At 43.9% G+C, this 23,188-nt stretch overlaps 2 protein-coding genes across 2 annotated transcripts; one reads left to right on the plus strand and one right to left on the minus strand.

The window, feature by feature from the left end:
* Positions 1-1,102: 1,102 nt before the first annotated feature.
* On the plus strand, positions 1,103-17,225 carry LOC5513700. Its single transcript, XM_048726714.1, has 30 exons — positions 1,103-1,519; positions 1,981-2,027; positions 2,713-2,885; positions 3,219-3,344; positions 3,657-3,729; positions 3,829-3,908; positions 4,006-4,065; positions 4,140-4,228; positions 4,309-4,463; positions 5,397-5,565; positions 5,684-5,776; positions 6,328-6,460; positions 6,730-6,806; positions 7,926-8,043; positions 8,513-8,605; positions 8,847-8,949; positions 9,032-9,105; positions 9,198-9,322; positions 9,896-10,011; positions 10,497-10,609; positions 10,816-10,963; positions 11,094-11,150; positions 11,225-11,349; positions 11,527-11,606; positions 13,257-13,323; positions 14,168-14,338; positions 14,462-14,614; positions 14,689-14,806; positions 16,027-16,094; positions 16,808-17,225. Exons 2-30 carry the CDS (start codon positions 1,988-1,990, stop codon positions 16,970-16,972), a joined length of 3,162 nt encoding a protein of 1,053 aa, XP_048582671.1. The 5' UTR covers positions 1,103-1,519; positions 1,981-1,987; the 3' UTR covers positions 16,973-17,225.
* On the minus strand, positions 17,115-20,956 carry LOC116619000. The gene is made up of 3 exons (XM_032383286.2): positions 20,620-20,956; positions 19,650-19,766; positions 17,115-18,024 (listed from the first exon to the last, which is right to left on the minus strand). Exons 1-3 carry the CDS (start codon positions 20,735-20,737, stop codon positions 17,855-17,857), a joined length of 405 nt encoding a protein of 134 aa, XP_032239177.1. The 5' UTR covers positions 20,738-20,956; the 3' UTR covers positions 17,115-17,854.
* Positions 20,957-23,188: the final 2,232 nt, after the last annotated feature.

Consider the following 23,188-nt stretch of genomic DNA (forward strand, 5'->3'; position numbering starts at 1 on the left):
GTGAGGGCCTAGGACGAAGTAATCAGCGGTTTTAGCTAGAATCGCAGGCTCAGTTTGAAAAATAAATATTTTGTTGATTCTCGAAAATTTCCGGGAGAATGTAGTCCAAATATTAAGTAAAAAAACAGAAACCTGCATCTACCTGCATTATGTTCGTCCATGTATAAGAAAAATACGACTGAAAAAAGTTATTTTGTCAAAAAATGCTGCTGACAAGGAAGAGTCTGCCTCAGTGAGACTTGATGGAAGGTGTTTGTTGTTGTATTTATTTGTATCCAGCCAATTTATCTTGAAAACCACAGATTAACGAACTATGGCCACCGTGCAGCCGAACTTCAAGCAAGGGCCCCTATCACCTCATCGCAGATATAGCAATCAGCAATCGGTAAAAACCTCTAATAGAATTGATAGAGTGGCTTAAAAAAAAAACCCGTAAAATAACTTAGTTATAAGAAGTTTAGTTCTGAATACACTGTAATGTCATTGTTCTCTTTTGTTCTGGCTTGGCTATTACACTTTGACAATAGCATTTTGTTTCACGGAATTTTGAAAACAATACTCTATACCCTAGTCTTGGTTAGTGTAGTTTATGATTGACGGTCGCTATATTGCAGAGGGACCGGCAACAAGTCTCACCACCACTTTCTGTGACTGCGATACCGAGACACAGGTATATGAGCTTTTTATCTTTAATCTTAAAATAAAAGAAATGCTTATAGCTCACAATTGTGCTAATGATGCAATGGCATGGCTAGTTACCTTATTACACTATTTTTTTTATAAGAGCGTCTAATTTTCAGTTGGGGCTATCATGGCCGTTCTTATTTTTGGGACATTTAAGGCTGATTATGTTCTTAATGATGTTCTTAAATTTTAGTATATATAAAAATATAACACCCAATGAATTATCAGGAAGAGATTTGCACTAATGATTAATAGCAATAATAAGGTTGTTACTATGAGCACAATTTGATTCTGCATTTTAGAAGACATCAGGACTAAAATGGAGAAAAATTCTGCTATCTGAGCCTCAACATGTTCTTAGCATGTTCTTAAAATTTTGTGTAACCTCAGGCTGGACATTCTTATAAAAAAGGTCCTCAAAAAAGAGTTTATATGCTGGTCAGGCCTCTAGTTTTCAGCCGTCGTACATGATAACAAGGGGACACATGTCATTAGCCATTTTACATTTTTCAAGAGTATAATCATGTCCGGTGATAGCTTTCCTTGCAAGTAATATTATTACCAAGTTCTTACTATAGCTTGTTGTAAGATTGTAATAACGGCAATAATAATGATATTTGTTTCATACCTGAAACAGTCATCTTAGCTTTGGCCCTGCACAAAGTTCACACAGTAGTGGTCGCATCTCTAGTCAAGATATCCTCAACAAATACCTAGATGACACAGGTTTGCTGGAGGTGTTCAATTCCTGGACGTTACTACTTTCTGGCCTGGAAGACTTGCCATACAATCCGTACCCAACACTGGCATGGTATGCAAGACGTAATGCTGAGAGGTATTAATCTAATTTTATTTCTTATTGAACCTCATCAGGGACGTAGCCAGGAGGATGGCCCAGGGGGCCCGGGCCCCCCTTCTAGCAGCCAAAAATATGGTAAATGTAGGAGACAATATCTAAAATTCCTTGAAAGGGCATTTTGGGCCCCCCTGTTAAAAATCCTGGCTACGCTGCTGCTCAGTGACACTTTAGGGTGTATAAGAAAGAGATTCCATTACTACTTAAATCCTTCTTGCACAATTTTAGTGCAGAGCTGTAATAACAAAAAATCTTGGTGGTGGTGTGTATTCACTGCTTTAAAACCTCATTTTAGCATTTTGAACTATATTCATTCATAAGTAATGGACAAAATTTGTATTTTCTAACTAACCCTGTTTCTGCATGTTCCACTGTTATTACAGATTTGTCAGTTTAATGTCAGATTTGTCCTGTTTATGCAAGTTCTACTATAATTACAGATTCCATATGCATGAAGTGGATGAGGGCAAGTTACTCCAGATTGTTGGTATGTGAGTTTTTTTTTTGGGGGGGGGGGACAAGTTAAACTTATGTAAATAAGATTCCAGAAAAGGGATAGCAAATTACAGTAATGAGGGGTATGACTGTGTCCTTTTTGAGTTTCATTATTTGGTGGACATCAATCAAACAGTTTCCACCGGCTTTCAGCTATATCACAACTGACCTCTCTTCCTCATGTGGCTAAGTCAGAAATTCGGGTTCAAATATGTTTGCAAATAGGCTAAAAGAATTCTAGTTTCCTCATCATTAAAATTCCAGATGACAAGGAAAATCAAACCATCTGTAATATACCTTTGCGTAACATAGGAATGTTGTAATGGAAAATATTTGCCCTGTCAAATGATCGATCAAATGTTTTGAGCCCATCAATATAGAGCTCTGGGTGCTGCTCAATCAGATATAGCAGTTTGTAACATTTTAGTTACAAGTGGAAGTTTCTTGATTGAAGACATCCACTTATAACGATTTTGAAAGGTTTTGTTTACTTGACCTGTGCATGCAAGTTAGAATGAGTTTAAAAGAGGGAGAAACCAATGTATGGCTTATTGCTAAAGCTTTTACAACTTCTGCATTGATTTAAGATAGACACTGATGTTATCAAACCTAAAATGAGAGTGCTCATTTGAGCCAACAGCATAACTGTCAATGGCACAATGTTTTTGTTTATTTAGATGGGGAAGTGTACACTGTTGGCAGGCATATTGCACGCACAATTGGAAGCCCCACCCTTTGGGGTCTTTACCCCATCCTGAAGGCTGTAAACCCTCAATATCTCACAAAGTTCTCCTGGTTAATGACAACCATGACAACAAGTCTAGAAAATGAGGATTCTAATGACTATTCTGTAAGTAGATCCTGTACAGTTTACAGTAGGAAAATGTTTAAAAATGGATGTATTTCAGCAAGGCAGGAATTGGTTACCTTACAAATAGAGGAAGAATAATAGTGGATTAGAAGTGTTCGCTGTAAATTTATGTCGTGCTCATCTGTGGTTCACCAGTCTAATGTTGTAATGTACTGTTTCTTGTTAGTTATTCATCTCCTTTGCAGCAGTTCTTGACTCATCATGCTAGGCGCCGCTTGAGCCCCAGTAACATTTATGTGTCCAGAACCACTGCAAGGGAGACTTGTAAGTAATGTTTTCAAAATTATATTAAACTAGATTGTCTGCCTTTAGTTTGTAATGCATCATGCCATCACTGTGCTTGTTGGGCCGTGTGTTTTCTATGGTTCCATTCACTCTGAAGTTACAAGCTTGCAGTTTCGACTGGAGTATGGAATAGTTGGACCACACATTGATGGGGTTAGTTATTCAATACATTACTCAATGTATAACTAGTGCAACAGGCTCAGCATCAGTATTTTATTTATTGCATTATCAAGAACAGTCCGACTATAGTAGGTCTGGAGAAATGAATAGAAAAGGAGTGTACTTGTAATGGGCACGCCTTTGTCTAAAGTGCCAAACAGGTGTGGAAAAACTGCCCTTGGATATATTACCCATGTTTTAGAATACTATCTAAACATTCTTTCGCTTTGTGGGTACTTTTTAGAGTACTGTTAGTTTTTTTTAGAATGATGCATGATGATGATAATGCATTAAATATAACTGTAGGCAGCCACATTGTTTGCTGAGAATGTGCACAAAAACATTATGGAAACAGAAGAGAAGAGTCACATTGTCTTAGGTAAGAGCTGTTGTAAGTGAGGGTAATATTCTGATAATGATGCTTTTCTTAAAGTTGTATGTAATTGTAGTAAGCCTTATCTAATAAAAATGCTTTCAGATATCACGATACCTGTACTGCATATGGAGGATGAGTGGAACAGTGAGCTTTGGAAATACGATGATATTGCAAATAACCCTGTAAGTTGATTTGTGTCCATACTTTAGTCCTGTAAGTACAAAGTTTTTTTATGTGTATGGTGCATCTCTCATGCAAGGAATGTAAACACATTTGCAGATTGGATTTATCAGCTCTGTTAAGACTGCTGCTCTAAACAGTAAAAAGATATCTGCTAAGGTAAACTTTTTATTTTAAAATAATTTTTTTTAAAGACAAACCTCAAGTTTTTGATAAAAACGTTTTTGTTTCAGTGCGTGTTTTTCCTAGACCCAGAAAGGAGAGCATATCAAATAGGCCAGAAACAATACAACTTCAACTTCATCAGGGTTCTACAACAAGGGTCCGTCTGTCTGTTCCTCTTTCTTTTCATTTGTCTGTCCAACTGCCTGTCCATCTTATCGAATGTTGTTTTCTAAACAGAACATCCTGTCTATCCTCCCTACCGTACCTCAGTGCATTTGAAGGAGTATTTGAGAGCCATTCCCCTGTCAGGAACTATCTTGCCTGGTTTGAGAATGTTAACATACCGGAGAAACCTGTCCAGTTTCGTGAGCCAACCACCAGTAATACCACACGTTAGTATCGCACCACACATTGTTCTGGAATATTAATGTTGTAACAAACATAAGGGAAATATAGAATAATCAATGAATCATCTCTATTATAGTATCCATGTCAATTTACAAAAAAAATACAAAAGGAATGAATATTAAAGTGCTAAAACCAAAAGTATGGTCTGGATAGTTCTAAATTGTGTTTGATTATTTCGAGGCCTCTACCAATGACCGACAAGTATCGACTCACTTGTTCAGTGGAACTCCCCCAGGAGTTTACTCGAATAAGATGCAAAGAATCAAATAGCAAACAAGCGGGTCTTCAAGCCCTTTCCATTCCGTCAAACTTTTATTTCAAAAATGATATTTTTCCCCAGATCCCGATTTAGTTCTGAGAGACGATACAAAACGGTGCTCTGCATCAAGTTTAAGTTTGTTGAGACAGACAGAAACCTACATTGAAATGAATCTGTCTCGTTTGTGTCATGCACGAACTAAAGGCCTGAACTAGGCGACATGAAGCATCAAACATATCTCCTAAATGTCACCAGCAAAAACATATAGGACGCGACACGAAAATGTCTCTTAGCTATCCGATAAACAATTCTTTGTCGCTGCTACAAGATTTGTCGCGAGCTACAATGTCGCTGGGGGACAATGAGTGTAGTTTATCCAATGTTTGCCTTTTTTGGAGAATAAACTGCTGCTGTTGTTGTGATTAATACGAGGTCTACAAAAGATATGTACAGTAAGGCATTTATGTGAATATTTTACTCGACGCTGTGATTGGTGGGGGCCTTGGGAGTATGCGAGTACATTAGAACTGTCCATACTTTTGGGTCCAGTGTTGTAAAAGTATAATCAATGGACCATCTCAGCTAAGTTCTTGGAAATATTTATTATTATTTTTATATTATTATATTTATTTTATATTATCTGTTTATTATTTCACAGGAAGTAGGGGGATATCTTCCCTATGGAGCAGGCCGTCTAAACAGCAGAGGCAAGCTTCAGGGTGTCCATCCAACACAACGCAAGAAGGAGGAGATTTGCTTTCCGCTTCTGACAGCTCTGTCTCATTAGCAGATGGGCCCTATGCTGACGAGGTGCAGAATACGTTACGGTATGTGTAAGGCAACATTTCTCAATCTTAAAGATAGGCCTAGGGACGAGAGGAAACACAATCAGATTGTTCAACTCTTTCTATGTATATACTTGTTAATGTGAACGATTTGCTGTAGGAATCATTTCAAGATGATGATCTCGTCGCTGCCAGGAGAGGAGAATCTCTTCCCCATGCTCCACTACATTATTCTGCTTCTTCTCATGGACAGGTACATCTCCCCCCACCCCCACCCCCCACCATCATGACAGGTACATCTCCTCATCCCAAACCCCCCCCCCCCCCCCCGCACCCGTCATCATGGACAGGTACATTTGTAGTCTGACTCCACACGCACATTCTTCCACCCCCTTTGTGTTGATATTGTGCTGGGAATACTATGGTCGATATTGTGAATAAGATACCTAAGAAGCTCCGTCTTAATTGAGCTATCAATGAAATTCTGTGTAATGTCTAACCAACGCAGTTTCAAGGCTTTTAAGGGCACCCTGATAGACTTGGCCAGGGAAATAATTTGCAACACACGATGGTATATAATTTCTGCTCTCAAGAATTAGAGGAAGGCAGGACCACACAAGTGAAGCATACTCAACCACAAATAAGCGAGCAGTAGAGGGATACGAGGTCTGCTTGTGGGGCACTGGCCTTCATAAGTGTCCTGAAAGCATACATCCGCCGCACATGGCCAACAACCTGAGCATTTCAGACCGTTAGCTATCGAAAGTCATTTTTTGTGACTGTTTCTGCAACATCTATACGTAGGGATAATGAGGAGTCTTTGGAATGTCTGTTGGAAGCCATGCACCTTGTCCAAAGCTCTTCGTACAAACTGCACCTCATTATCGAGAAGAACTTCCACCTACAGGATCTTATCAAGCATTTCCTTGCAAAGGAGGTGAGGGAATTATTTTTTTGCTGTTATTTTTTTCATGATGTGATGTGCTTATTAGATGTTGGAGCGTAAGGTAAGTATGCCTTCAACGGCACACAGGGATAAACTCACAATTATCGGACCATGGGGTTTTCGACATGTTTTTTGAAGGGAAATCACTGTACAAGAGCCTAAAAAACTATACGTCTAAAGAGGAAGGTAGGAAAGTAAATGCCAGCAGCTCTTCTAAAAATATCAGCTGACTCGTTTGTGATGATATTTATTTTTTCCAGAGCTCGGATTCGCACCTTGTGCAAAGCCAGTACTTGGATTATCGTCGCTCCATCCAGATGCTTTTCTTCAATGAACTGTAGGTCCTTGTTATTGATGTGTTTCGTTTGTGACCGTTTTATATGAAAAGTTATTGATGTTTGAATCCTTTGTGGTATTTACATATTATAAAAGGATGTTCTTGTCAGTTCTTAATATGGTAGTTATAGCGAACCCCATACCTGAGAAAAAGTGGTATACAAGAAAAATATGGTAAAGCAGGGTATGACAACCAAACTTGGCAGGTGTCATGAAGGTGTCAAGGAGGATGCCACAATATGGTCACGTGTTGTGTGACGTCATCGACGACGTCACCTGTAGCATAAAAACGTGATTTAAAGCAAAAACATTCATATCTCTTGAAAGAATCATTATTTCACAACCAAATATGGCAGATGTCATGTTTGTGTCAACGGGGGTGCAAAAATATTATCACGTGATTTGTGACATCAATGACGTCACTAAAAGCAATATTATTCCGATATCATTATGAATAAAAATATCCTTACTTATAAACGAAACATCAAGGTGTCACGGGGGGATGCACCAATGGTCAAGTGATTGTGACGTCATCAGTGATGTAACTAGAAGTAAAAATATGTTTACGTCATCAAAATAAAAAAATATTTATATTTCAATAAAGAAACATTGTATGAAAACCAAACTTGGTGGGTGTCATGTATGTGTCAAGTACGGTGCCAAGATATGGGCACGTGATGCGTGACGTCATCGATGACGTCACTTTAAGCTAACTTTGAAAATCCCGATGTCATATCTTTATTTTATATCTCCTATGAATATCTATATTCATATCTCGAAACATCAAATGACAACACAACTTGGTGTGTCATGTGTGTCAAAGGGTGGGCAACAATATGGTCGTGTGGTTTTTTTACGTAATCAATGACGTCACTTCACTAGGTGTGTATTCTCAAGTGGGGTGCATTGGGATGGTCACGTGACGTCATCGACGACGTCACTAAAATTAAAACTACCATAACGCCGAAGGGACCGTATGACAACTAAACTTGTTATGTGTCGTGTAGATGTCAAGGGTTGAGGGAAGGGGGTTTAACAAGTTGGTCGCGTGATCTGTGAAATCGTTGACGTCGTCAAAAACAGAAATATAATAATAATTTTTAATTAAATTAATTTGTAGGCAGGAGCGAAGCCGTGAGTATATGGTAGCTGGTCGGGTGCTGTTAGAAAAACTCGACGCCATTGCCATCAAGCCCACGAGTCCAAATCAGACCAGAGCCTTACCTCTTTGCGACGAGGTATTCTCCTTTGTCTGCTTACAATATATTGGTACAGCTTCACCCCAAAATGTACATCTAAAACGCCTATAGGAGTACCAGTCAGATTTGCAGCGAGTACATGCTAGACTCTAGTGAAAGTCAGATTATTTGTCTCAAAGATTTAAAGCGCATTGTCACCAGTTTACTTCCGGAGGGCCGACGGAAACCTTAACCAAAAAGATAATCTATTAGAATCCGCGCTATTAAACAGGCCACCCGCTCTAAATTATCAGTCAGTTCCTCGAAAAAACTTCAAATAGACGCACTGCTTTCACAATTTTGAAATATTTTTCGCCTTTTCCGTTAAAAATCATCGGAGATTGTTACGTTATCGACCAGTAGTAAACTGGTGACAATGCGGCTTTAAGTTTTGCCTTGTAAAATTCATGTTGAATGTTAAGAATAATTTTTCATGATGTTCCGTGACGAGAGTAATGTTTTATTGTAGGTACTGAAGGAGCTTGATGTGATAAACAGATACTGCACCACCGTCATGATGGGCATGGTGGATGATGCACTGAGCTTCTGTCCACATCTCGTTGTAAGTTTGCTTCCTTTGCAGCCGCTAGCGCAGAGTCACGCAACACTTCCTGCGTGATTCCGACACGAGCGGCTGCAAAGTAGACTAGTAAATTAACAACTTTGTAAGAGTAAGTTTAGGGGTCACACTTTTGCTTCTGAGAAAAATACGGAGAAGAAGATGATGATAGTGCTGATGATTATTATGATTATGATGGTTATGTTTATAATGATGACAATGATCTTTTTTTTCCCTTGCTCAGCGCCATTTCCCGACCCTAGAAGACAAGACCCGAGACTTGTCGTCTTTTCGCCACACCAAACACGGAGTGGAGATGCCATCTTTGATGACCCAGGACAACATGTGTGAGTATCGTTCTCACAAACAGATAAACTTTACACAGATTAACTTTAATCCCAGAGTAACATTCAATGCTTTCTCTTCTAGTTCTGAATGTCGAGCAAGGCAAACAGGCGATCGGTCTTCAGGGTCCGATTGCTACATCATCTACTCGGCTGAAGGTTTGGGAATAAATCCTTCCAATCTTATTTTATTGCAGTATATACACCCCTTCCCCTTAAGTGCATAACCAACCAATATTCCTCTTCTTCAGTACTTTGTAGACACACGGTTTGACGAGACGTTAGAAACTTTCCTTGGGGATTTGCTGAGTGGAAGCTGTCTCCCACCTAACCCTTACCCACGACTGGTGTCACATCTAAGACTGGCCGCCAATAGGTAATGGGTAGAACTATATAATCTCCCCACCTAACCCTTACCCACGACTGGTGTCACATCTAAGACTGGCCGTCAATAGGTAATGGTAGACCCTTATAATCTCTCCCCTCTAACCCTTACCCACGACTGGTGTCACATCTAAGACTGGCCGCCAATAGGTAATGGGTAGAACTATATAATCTCCCCACCTAACCCTTACCTACGACTGGTGTCAAATCTAAGACTGGCCGTCAATAGGTAATGGTAGACCCTTATATCCCCCCTCTAATCCTTACCTACGACTGGTGTCACATCTATGGCTGGCCGCCAATAGGTAATGGGTATACCTTTATCACCCCACTCTATCCTTACCTACGACTGGTGTCACATCTATGGCTGGCCGCAAATAGGTAATGGGTATACCTTTATCACCCACTGCCCAACCCTTACCCTCGGCTGTTGTAACATGTAAAGCTGGTCATGTGTAAACCATTGTTAACCCTCAACCTAGCCCTTACGCGACTGGTATCACATCTAAGGTTGCCATCATGGGTAGACCTTAATTAACCCTCCTTTGTATGGTGTTTTTTTCAGTATGGAGTTACTGGGTGAGAAAAGAGATCGCCTCCTCTCAAAACTTTTACCGGATTCCGCTCAACTGGTAGACTCACAAAATCACATATTCCACCCTCCTGGGTGTGAAGCCTATGGTAAGGCTAGTTGTACATTCAGACAAGACAAATAAATGTACATGTATCTCATATAGACAACCATCCTGATGTGGGCGATGAAGCCTATGGTGAGGGTAGTTGTACATTTAGACAAGACAAATAAATGTACATGTATCTCATATATACAACCATACTGATGTGGGCGATGAAGCCTATGGTAAGGGTAGTTGTACATTTAGACAAGACAAATAAATGTACATGTATGTATATCACATATACCATCATCCTGGGTGGGTCGTGAAGCCTATGGTAAGATTACATAAAGCACTTCTCCCGGGGTGAAGCCTATGGTTAAACCAATTACATATCAGAACAAAGCTATTAACCACACCCAGGTGATCGTAATTATGAGCCAGAATCAGTCATTATATCGAGTATTCCTACATGAGGTGTTTGATGTAATGTGAATTTCTAAAAGTGTTGTCATTCTTATCGTGATGTTCTGGTTAATGTCCAACCTCTAGGTACTTTGAGCGCTGTGTCTTCAATCGATAGCCGGGCATACAATGAGCTTCTTGAGAAGTTACGTTTTGTCATTAACAAAGTCAACCCCTGCATCACTGAGATTGGTTTCAAGGTAACCTCTCATCCCTTAGTAACCTCTCATCAGTTCCCTTCTGTTTTACTGGTTCCCAGTTCCCTTCTGTCTTCCTGGTAGCGCTCTCAGCCTGATTCATATTGTTTTCCCTGTCTCACTAATATTTTGGTGCCCTTGTGTGGCTTGTCGCGCGTAGCATATCGCGTGTGGCATGCTGTCCAGATTCTCGTGTCTAATCTCCTCAGGCTACTGTCGGGGCGTGTCTGACTGGCTTCAGCCCTCTCTACGGCCGTCTTATGCCGTATGTCCACGAGATAGAACTCGAGGAACATTATTTCATCCGCGGACCCCGACACGCCAAGGCCGATGCTATCCAATACTTCAACAAGCTAGGTAAGACATTTAGGACATTTTACTTATCAGGTTAAGTGTGTTACAGCGCGAGAACGAAAATGACAAACAGCAACATATACGAACACCTGGTCGTCATTGAGACTTACGAACTGCATTTGTTCTGTTTCAGTGTTCGATCACCTGGAAGGGTTTGCTGAGGTTGATAATCCCTCCCTTCTTTTTGTGGGTAAAGAACTATAGTTATGGAGCTGGACAATGCACGAAAGCCGTGTATAAGGCTCGACTATTATTCTTTTTAAGGAGTGTTTCTGGGCTTGGCTGGAGTAAGGCGGAGCCTCCAGGAGATTGTGCCAACTCAGCGTAGGAAAGCATTCGTTGCTCTGCTAACCTCAACCGTGAATGCCAAGCAACCTGTTTATATAAAGGTATAGTTACCTGCTATAACCAACAAAATGTCAAAAAGTCTTTAGAGAAATGACAGCACCACGCTCAGGCTTAGGCACAGGAAGCCAATCTTCTGAAGACTTTCTTTCTCGAATCCTTTGAACTTTATACTCCTCCGCGTCAGATTACTCTGTAATGTTTTTACCACCTTTTCTCAGGTGTACGTTCAGATGGACTGGCGGCTGGTCCTGGTTAAGAAATCATTTATGCTGCATTACATAGAAGGTGCATTCACCAAGTAAGTACACGATGCTCTGAGGGGGAGGGGGTGAGTTAGAACGGACGTGGGTTGGAGGGGGGAGGGTCAGCACTGTGGGTATGTTCAAGAGCCCCCTTCGAGGGGAAGAGAGAGCTGTGGGTGTGTGCAAAGGATCCCTGGAGGGAGTGGGGAGCTGTGGGTGTGTGCAAAGGATCCCTGGGGGAGTGGGGAGCTGTGGGTGTGTGCAAAGGATCCCTAGGGGGAGTGGGGAGCTGTTGGTGTGTGCAAAATATCCCTGGGGGAGTGGGGAGCTGTGGCTGTGTGCAAAGGATCCCTGGGGGGGGGGGGGGGGGGGGGTGGGGAGCTGTGGGTGTATGCAAAGGACCCTGGAGGGAGTGGGGAGCTGTGGCTGTGTGTGCAAAAGGTCCCTGGGGAGAGTGGGGAGCTGTGGGTGTGTGCAAAGGATCCCTGGGGGAGTGGGGAGCTGTGGCTGTGTGCAAAGGATCCCTGGAAGGAGTGGGGAGCTGTGGCTGTGTGTGCAAATGATCCCTGGGGAGAGTGGGGAGCTGTGGGTGTATGCAAAGGATCCCTGGAGGGGAGTGGGGAGCTGTGGCTGTGTGCAAAGGATCCCTGGGGGGAGTGGGGAGCCGTGGGTGTATGCAAAGGATCCCTGAAGGGAGTGGGGAGCTGTAGCTGTGTGCAAAGGATCCCTGGGGGGAGTGGGGAGCTGTGGGTGTATGCGAAGGATCCCTGGAGGGGAGTGGGGAGCTGTGGGTGTGTGTAAAGGATCCCTGGGGGAGTGGGGAGCTGTGGGTGTGTGCAAAGGATCCCTAGGGGGAGTGGGGAGCTGTGGGTGTGTGCAAAATATCCCTGGGGGAGTGGGGAGCTGTGGATGTGTGCAAAGGATCCCTGGGGGGAGTGGGGAGCTGTGGGTGTGTTCAAAGGATCTCTGGGGGGAGTGGGGAGCTGTGGCTGTGTGTGCAAAGGATCCCTGGGGGGAGTGGGGAGCTGTGGGTGAGTGCAAAGGATCCCTGGGGGAAGTGGGGAGCTGTGGCTGTGTGCAAAGGATCCCTGGAGGAAGTGGGGAGCTGTGGGTGTGTGCATAGGATCCCTGGGGAGAGTGGGGAGCTGTGGGTGTATGCAAAGGATCCCTGAAGGGAGTGGGGAGCCGTGGGCGTGTGCAAAGGATCCCTGGGGGGAGTGGGGAGCTGTGGGTGTATGCAAAGGATCCCTGAAGGGAGTGGGGAGCTGTGGCTGTGTGCAAAGGATCCCTGGGGGAGTGGGCAGCTGTGGGTGTGTGCAAAGGATCCCTGGGGGGAGTGGGGAGCTGTGGCTGGTCCCTGGGGGAGGGGGGAGCTGTGGCCGTGCGCAAAAGATCCCTGGGGTAGTGGGGAGCTGTAGCTGTGTGCAAAGGATCCCTGGGGGAGTTGAGAGCTGTTGGTGTATGCAAAGGATCCCTGGAGGGGAGTGGGGAGCTGTGGGTGTGTGCAAAGGATCCCTGGGGGGAGTGGGGAGCTGTGGGTGTGTGCAAAGGGTCCCTGGGGGAGGGGGGAGCTGTGGGTGTGTGCAAAGGATCCCTGGAGCGAGTGGGGAGCTGTGGCCGTGCACAAAGGATCCCTGGGGGGAGTGGGGAGCTGTGGGTGTGTTAAAGGAACACTAAACAAAAAGATTAACTCTTTGAACTTGCAGGTATGAGAGGTTTTATACCCAGTCGCCACTTGGGCTCTACCAGAACGTCTTTTCATCCCAAGAAGTGGTGAGAAGTAGCTGCAATAATGAAATGGGCCAATAAATAGCAGCCTGGACAAAGTGGTCAATTTCTTTCTCTGATCTTTGATTTGTCGACACTTTCTATTGATATTGTGGTGATTTTGGGTTATAATAATAATAATAATAATTTATTAATTTATATTGCGCTTTTTTCATATAATGATCAAAAGCGCATTACAATATAACTAAATGTTGAACTAATATATACAATAAAATTTACAATTATAATCGAAAATAATATGAAATAATAGATTCATAGGAAAAATATTGAATAAAAAAATAAAATAATAAAAATAAAAATATCTTTATATTGATGATTATGTGATATCAAGTGTTAAAAGCTAATTTAAAAAGATGAGTCTTAAGTTGCGCTTTAAAATTAAAGATACTGCAATTGATGGTGCGAAGATTTGCAGGGAGAGCGTTCCATAATGTAGGTGCAGCAACACTAAACGATCTGTCACCGAAAGACTTCATCATTTTTCCTGGGGGATGCATTAAAGAAAGGCCCTCATTTGAGCGCAGTGAATAGCGCGCGTTATTCTTAATTCTAATGAGATCAGTTATGTAACGAGGAGCTAGCCCCTGAAGAGCTTTGAAAGTGATTAGCAAGATTTTAAATTTAACCCGATACCTTACAGGCAACCAATGAAGATTTCTTAGCACAGGCGTAATATGATCGTACTTTTTGCATGACGTGAGCAGCCTAGCTGCAGCATTCTGCACCCTTTGTTATGATTTAATGTCGTGTCAATTACTAATCTCGTAGCACACGACACCCCACTCCCCTCCCCTGTGTCTTTTGAAAAGTGTTTCGTGCTGATTTTCAGGCGTCGCTGTTCGTGCGTTCTTGCGGGCCACAAGACCGTGGGGACCCTTGTGGGGGAGCAAATCTGTCTCTCAGTATGGTCCACGTGGATCACGTGATCGAGCGCGCGAGGCATGATGGAAACTATCTAGATATCTACCGCTGGCTGCTAACAAGAAGTCTCATGAAACAGGTGCGGTCGGTCACGCCATTCCAGGGTGCGTGACATGTCTTGTCACGCCATCCCATGATCAATGTTTTCCATCATTAATCTGCACTAAAAAGCTTCACATAATAATAAGTATTTCTTACGTAGGAGTCGTCGTTCGTCTTCGAGGCCTGGTGCATGATGCACAGTACACCTGCGCAGCTAGAGTACCTACAGACGCTGAACCGAACACTGCAGGCGCTGGTGTACGAAGAGCTCAGTAGAACCTTTGCGCCCGCGAGCCAGGATGCGGACCATTCCGTGAGTATGCACGAACCATTGTTATCGGCTGAAATAAACTCCTCTGATTTGTCGCGTCTGTTGTTCGTTCCCAGTCCATGCTCGATGCTGGCGTGCTCGGTTGGATGTTTGACGTGTATTGTGCCAAGCTGGGTGGTGTGCTGGAGAGGGGGACCTGCATGGCACCTAGCGGATTAATGATCATGTTACAAGGTACGAAGGGACAGCACGCTCACGATACTAAACAACACGCTTACGTCACGCTGCACGATACAAAACAACACGCTCACGACACGCTAGACGGTACAAACAACACGCTTACGTCACGCTACGCTATACAAAACAACACGCTTACGACACGCTACACGGTACAAACAACACGCTTACGTCACGCTGCACGATACAAAACTACACGCTCACGACACGCTAGACGGTACAAACAACACGCTTACGTCACGCTACGCTATACAAAACAACACGCTTACGTCACGCTACACGGTACAAACAACACGCTTACGTCACGCTGCACGATACAAAACTACACGCTTACGACACGCTACGCGATACAAAACAACACGCTTACTACACAGTACAAAACAACACGCTTACTACACGTTACACGATACAAAACAACACGCTTACTACACGTTACACGATACAAAACAAGCGACACGATATTTCACGGTCAGGACACACTACATGATCACTAAACACTACACGCTCACGATACGATACACGATATATATTATGGCACACTACACGATATGAAACTACAGTCTCAGGACAAGCTACAGGATACATCACGCTCGCGACACACTACATGATACAAAACATCACGCTCACGACACCACACGATACAAAACATCACGCTCACGACACACTACACGACTCAAAACGTCACGCTCGCGACACACTACACGGTACAAAACATCACCCTCGCGACACACTACACGATACAATACGACACGGTACACCAAGTTCACGCAAGGTACAACTCTCACACGGCACGCTACACGATACAATACGACACGGTACACCAGGTTCACGCAAGCTACAACTCGCACACGGCACGCTACACGATACAATACGACACGGTACACCATGTTCACGCACTCGCACACGGCATGCTACACGATGCACTACTACACACTCACGACACGCTACACGATATAATACGACACGGTATACCATGTTCACGCAAGCTTCAACTCGCACACGGCACGCCACACGATGCACTACTACACACTCACGACACGCTACACGATACAATACGACACGGTACACCAGGTTCACGCAAGTTACAACTCGCACACGACACGCCACACGATGCACTACTACACACTCACGACACGCTACACATTAAAACACGCTTACGAAGTACGGCAAATACGTTCAGAGTTGTGTCTACACAATGTGTTATTGTCTTTAAACAGAAAAGCTCGACATGGTTACAGAAAGCTATTCCAGCTCGCGAGAGAGTCGACTACTTATCACAGAAACGGTGTGTACGCAGGATATTCTATAGGGCTAGGATAGAAAGTGATGTTGAGTACAGTTCATATCCTACGAGGCTAGGATAGGAACAGATGTTGAGTACAGACTTGATTCTACTGGGGTAGGGCAGGGAGAGATGTTGAGTATAGACAATATTCTATAGGGGTAGGGTAGGGAGAGATGTTGAGTATAGACGATATTTTATAGGGGTAGGGTAGGGAGAGATGTTGAGTACAGACGATATTCTAAAGGGATAGGGTAGGGAGAGATGTTGAGTACAGACGATATTCTATAGGGGTAGGGTAGGGAGAGGTGTTGAGTACAGACGATAATCTATAGGGATTGGGTAGGTAGAGATGTTAAATACAGACTTGATTCTACAGGGATGGGGGTAGGAAGAGCTTGGTAGTACAGACTTGATTCTACAGGGGTAGGGTAGGGAGAGCTTCCGTGTACAGACTTGATTCTACAGGGGTAGGGTATGGAGAGCTTCCGTGTACAGACTTGATTCTACAGGGGTAGGGTAGGGAGAGCCTGCGAGTAAGACTTGATTCTACAGGGATGGGATAGGGAAAGCCTGCGAATAAGACTTGATTCTACAGGGATGGGGTAGGGAGAGCTTCCTTGTACAGACAGGGGTAGGGTTTATTCTACAGGGGTTGGGATAGTAGCAGAGCAGTAGTGATACACAATAGTGACATTGCGCTATTTTTTTTGCAGACGCCGCTTATTCTAAACGACATCAACGAGCTTTTGCAACCGCTGATAGATGCGTCAGCGGCAGACTTGTACTACGCATGCGTTAGAATTGAGGAAGGGCTTCGCAGCTACGATGTGATCTCTACTGAAGTGACGGGAAGACGTACACCACAGGGAACCCGCTAAGTAAAAGGGAGACCTCCCCCAATAGAAACCCGCCGAGTGACTAAACAACGTACACTACAGGAAACCAGTTGCAGTCTCTCACCACAAAGAACCCACAGGGAACCCGCAAAGGAAGCTGCAGTCCCAGTGTCTATGCCCCATATCCTTTCGTATATTTATTAATTTCTTTTTTTTATGTACATTAGTATTTTATGGATATGTATATATGTTTAGTATGTAAATATCTAGTTTTGTTAAATTATTATACGTCCCATTTTGATGTGGTGTTGATTTTTTTACCTTCTAATACATTCGTGAAAAAAAGCGAGCTTTTATCCTTTAATTATTATACTTTCGTGTTCCTATGCTATCCATAAATTCTTCTGATCCATTACCCCCTCCACCCCACCCTCTCCTTACTACACCCTCGCGACATGCCGGAAGAACCTGGAAAATTCGCAATTCGAGATTAAAAAAGAAGACACAATTTCTTACAATGGCAATCGGTTCCTTGTATTCCTGACTGATTTTTGAAACACAAATAACGTGAGGCCGAAATGCACATACCCAGATTTTTGCTTTTTAAGATTTTTTTCCCTTGATCATCCTTGCGCTTTCTATGAGCTCAGGAACGAGAAGCTCAAATTTCAATGACACTTTACAAAAAGTGGCATCAATTAAAAAAACGTCGCATTTGGTATTTTGTTTGCTATTACTCACTAAGTACTTAGATAAATTTTCCCGCCTTATTAGATCTGAAATGAGTTTATTTGAAGCGTTAAGTCATGTTTTTCCGTCATTACCACCCTCGCAGGTTTCCCGCTGATAAAGCCATGTTGCCACAATGACTTCTAGAGTTGTTTCGACTGAGCAGATGCCTATTTAATCTCCGATGCGAAAGTTTTACTTTATGAGTGAGACGATTTGCTCGCCCTTTTTCCCCGGTTCGCCTACGCGGCTACAATTACCACAGGTCTTCGGACAGGCATGACGAACATGAGCTGCAGTCTTCCCCCGTTTGTCACAGTAAAACGAAAGCCTCGAGCACAGACGGTCGTTGAAATCTTTGCAATCTGAAGCAAAGGAAACATATTTGAGGCGGATCATGAAGAATTCAGAAAAGTGTGTTAAGTCTTATTTGCTCCGTACGACAAAGCCCACAAGACCGGGGGCACATCCTACTTAGCGATGATGTGTCGCATAGGTCTCAACCCCCCCTTCCCCCTGTCACTCACCACAAAGCCCACAAGACCGGGGGCACATCCTACTTAGCGATGATGTGTCGCACAGATCTCAACCCCCCCCCCCCCCTGTCACTCACCACAAAGCCCACAAGACCAGGGGCACATCCTACTTAGCGATGATGTGTCGCATAGGTCTCAAACCCCCCTTCCCCCTGTCACTCACCAAAAAGCCCACAAGACCTAGGGCACATCCTACTTAGCGATGAAGTGTCGCACAGGTCTCAACCCCCCCTGTCACTCACCACAAAGCCCACAAGACCGGGGGCACATCCTACTTAGCGATGAAGTGTCGCACAGGTCTCAACCCCCCCCTCCCTGTTAATCACCACAAATCCCACAAGACCGGGGGCACATCCTACTTAGCGATGAAGTGTCGCACAGGTCTCAACCCCCCTGTCACTCACCACAAAGCTCACAAGACCTGGGACGCATCCTACTTAGCGATGAAGTGTCGCACAGGTCTCAAACCTCCTGTCACTCACCACAAAGCTCACAAGACCTGGGGCACATACTACTTAGCGATGAAGTGTCGCACAGGTCTCAACCCCCCCTGTCACTCACCACAAAGCCCACAAGACCGGGGGCACATCCTACTTAGCGATGAAGTGTCGCACAGGTGTCAACCCCCCTGTCACTCACCACAAAGCCCACAAGACCTGGGGCACATCCTACTTAGCGATGAAGTGTCGCACACGTCTCAACCCCCCTGTCACTCACCACAAAGCCCACAAGACCGGGGGCACATCCTACTTAGCGATGAAGTGTCGCACAGGTCTCAACCCCCCCTGTCACTCACCACAAAGCCCACAAGACCGGGGGCACATCCTACTTAGCGATGAAGTGTCGCACAGGTCTCAACCTCCCTGTCACTCACCACAAAGCTCACAAGACCTGGGGCACATCCTACTTAGCGATGAAGTGTCGCACAGGTCTCAATCCCCCTGTCACTCACCACAAAGCCCACAAGACCGGGGGCACATCCTACTTAGCGATGACCTGTCGCGCAGGTCTCAACCCCCCCCCCCCCTGTCACTCACCACAAAGCCCACAAGACCTTGGGCACATCCTACTTAGCGATGATGTGTCACACAGGTCTCAAACCCCCCCCCCCCCCTGTCACTCACCACAAAGCCCACAAGACCGGGGGCACATCCTACTTAGCGATGAAGTGTCACACATGTCTCAACCCCCCCCCCCTGTCACTCACCACAAAGCCCACAAGACCTAGGGCACATCCTACTTAGCGATGAAGTGTCGCACAGGTCTCAACCCCCCCTGTCACTCACCACAAAGCCCACAAGACCTGGGGCACATCCTACTTAGCGATGAAGTGTCGCACAGGTCTCAACCCCCCCCCCCCCCCCCCTGTCACTCACCACAAAGCCCACAAGACCTGGGGCACATCCTACTTAGCGATGAAGTGTCGCACAGGTCTCAACCCCCCTGTCACTCACCACAAAGCCCACAAGACCTGGGGCACATCCTACTTAGCGATGAAGTGTCGCACAGGTCTCTCCCGAACCACTCCATAATTCTCCTGCATCGCGTGCTGTCCATATCATCACAATATGCTAATAAAATAATACGCTTTGATTAGATTTCTAAAAAAAATCTCAAGAAGGCGTGTACCCCCTCCCCATTTATTCTTCCCGAAGAGCGGTTTCCATATAGAAATAAATAAATAGTCCTTCTTATCTCCATTCCCCACCTTACTTTTGGAATTAGCCGCAGTGTCAGCGAAATGTTTGCTACACGTGTGTTGTTACTTGATTTTTTTTCTGGTGAATTAAATACTTAAACATCTCTCAAAGTGCAAAAATGTCATTGTCCCGTTCATGCGATAAGCAGTGATACGTGTAATTGTAGGTAATCAAGAGCTCTGGGTAATTTGTTCCTGTGGGTGACTCACGCAGTAAACATACTCTTTTTGTTTTATAAGAACCTATTTTTATAAGAACGTCCAGCCTGAGATTTCACCAAATTTAACGAACATGCTAAAACCGTGTCGAGACTCAGATAGCAAAAAAAATATTGTTTTGTTAGTCTGACGCGTTCTAAAATGCAGAACCAAGTTCTGTTCATAATAACATTGCTATTGATCATTTGGGTAATTTGATCTCTTCCAATTATTCATTAGGTATGTTATATTCTTATATACATTTAAATTGAGAACATCAATAAGAACATTTTCAGCCTTAAAATGCTTAAAAAAAAGAACGACTCAGCCTCAACTTAAATTAGAAAGTTCTTATAAAAAAGAGTGTATACCTACAGCAGTGTGTGACGCAATACGCGAAGATTCCCCTCTACAAACACTAGGAATCTATTGTACATGTATGATACTCTACTTGTTACTATTGAAATGTCAAGTACAAATCTATGCATTTCCAGGTTTTTTTTCTTCTACTTATAGGCCTCTCTTACCTTCTCTTTCGGGCTCTATGTATCCAGGTCTTCCGACATACACGCTCGAAGACAGTACGTACTGCACGCAAACGATAACAATTAGAAAACGACAAACCATCGTTTGAAATGAGGCCATGATTTTTTTTTTTTTGCGTCTGTGATAGCCTATAACTGTGAAAACTTCGCAAACGATATTCTTGATTCTGTGATTCTAAGATTGATAAATAAACTCCTGTTGAATCTCCTCGCTTCGCTCTATTTATGCTATGCCATGGGGTACTTAAACACTGTGTATATCACCATCAGGACCGCCTATTTACGCGGTCTTTAAATTCCCCGCCGCAAGTTTGGCGTGCCTAGAAAGGTTGGACGGGGGCTGGTTCGTAAGAACGGAAGCGCGCCGGCGTGTGACGAGCTACCAGTCATATCACAGCAACTTAAAGAGAGAAGATGATTCTTTATACTAATTTTTGTAATTCTACGTTCGACCATAGCATTTATAGTACTACCGGTTACAACATCGTATATCGTTTTTCGAAGTCCCATGCTCTTAAACCCTGATTACACTTGAACACGACAAGTGACGAACAAAACAGTGCAACCCATAGCTACAAGTCCGACAGCGACTTCTTGTACTGGTGAAAGCAAAGCATCTTGTGACGTACAAAATGGCACTGGAAGTAACCAAGTGACAAAGAAATGCATGCCATTCTTTAGAGGAACACGTAGCTTCTGACAATTCGCTTCAGATATTTACGACATATTTCAATTTTCTTTCCCCTATCGTAGTTAATTAGACAGGCCCACAAAGGTCAACAAGTGACGCTCAAATCCTGAACACTTTTAATTATCGCGAGCTAAAAATAAAATCGCGAATGAACCCTTTTAATTAAGGAAATAGATTGGGTGTAGACCTAGTAATTTCAGGAATTCAACATTTACAAGTTACAAGCGTTCTAATGAAAAGTCAGCGCCGAATTGAACACGCGAACCTCGTGGTTTATCCATCCATCTAAAGCTTTTCGACATGAAGATCATGTCGCTATGGTAACATATCAGTTTCCAAGACACGGTCAACATCGCGATTTAGTTCTTCTCAACTCAAGCTGGACATTCGGTTGCCATGGTGACAGAACAAATAATGTCCCTGAATGTAGAAAACCTCTACAAGTTTAAATGATTTCTGGCCATTTTCTTTTTTAAAAGAAAAAACACAGATTATTAATGATTAATCAGCACGTATTAGCAGGCTGAGTTCTACATTTCTTTATACAAACTGCGTTTCATCGCCTCTATCTACTCAACCCGTATTTCCTGCCTCTTATCGCCCTGTTACAATAATGAGACAAAGAAGGGCAATAGAAGGCGTGTCAGGGCGGGGTAACTAAACTGATTGATGGCATGATTATTGGAGCCAATCTGAAATATTGGAGCCAAAATTGCACAGGAGAGTTCCCTCCCTTAATATGCTTTAGTACTTCTATACTACTATATAAACATCAGTTGGTCTTGGTTTCCATATATACACCATGTGTGCGTGACATTACCATGATCCTTCTTACGACACGTGTGCGTGACATTACCGTGATCCCCTTACGACACGTGTGCGTGACATTACCGTGATTCTCCTTACGACACGTGCGCGTGACATTACCGTGATCCACCATACGTCACATGTGCGTGACAGTGCCGTGATCCTCCTTACGACAGTGTGCGTGACATTACCGTGATCCTCCTTAACACACGTGTGCTTGACAGGACGGTATTCCTCCTTACGTCACATGTGCGTGACAGTACCGTGATCTTCCTTAGGACATGTCTGCGTGACATAACCGGGACCATTCTTACGACACGTGTGCGTGTTATTACCGTGATCCTCCTTACGAAACGTTTGCGTGAAATAACCGTGATCCTACTTACTACACGTGTGCATGACAGAACCGTGATCATTCTTACGATGCGTGTGCGTTTCATTACCGTGGACCTCCTTACGACACGTGTGCGTTACATTACCTTGATCCCCTTACGACACGTGTGCGTGACATTACCGTGATCCTCCTTACGACACGTGCGCGTGACATTACCGTGATCCACCATACGTCACATGTGCGTGACAGTGCCGTGATCCTCCTTACGACAGTGTGCGTGACATTACCGTGATCCTCCTTAACACACGTGTGCTTGACAGGACGGTATTCCTCCTTACGTCACATGTGCGTGACAGTACCGTGATCTTCCTTAGGACATGTCTGCGTGACATAACCGGGACCATTCTTACGACACGTGTGCGTGTTATTACCGTGATCCTCCTTACGAAACGTTTGCGTGAAATAACCGTGATCCTACTTACTACACGTGTGCATGACAGAACCGTGATCATTCTTACGATGCGTGTGCGTTTCATTACCGTGGACCTCCTTACGACACGTGTGCGTTACATTACCTTGATCCCCTTACGACACGTGTGCGTGACATTACCGTGATCCTCCTTACGAGACGTGTGCGTGACATTACTGTGATCCTCCTTACGACAGTGTGCGTGACATAACCGTGGTCCCCTTACGACAGTGTGCGTGTCATTACCGTG

Source organism: Nematostella vectensis, chromosome 4 (assembly GCF_932526225.1).
Source record: "Nematostella vectensis chromosome 4, jaNemVect1.1, whole genome shotgun sequence".
NCBI lineage: Eukaryota > Metazoa > Cnidaria > Anthozoa > Actiniaria > Edwardsiidae > Nematostella > Nematostella vectensis.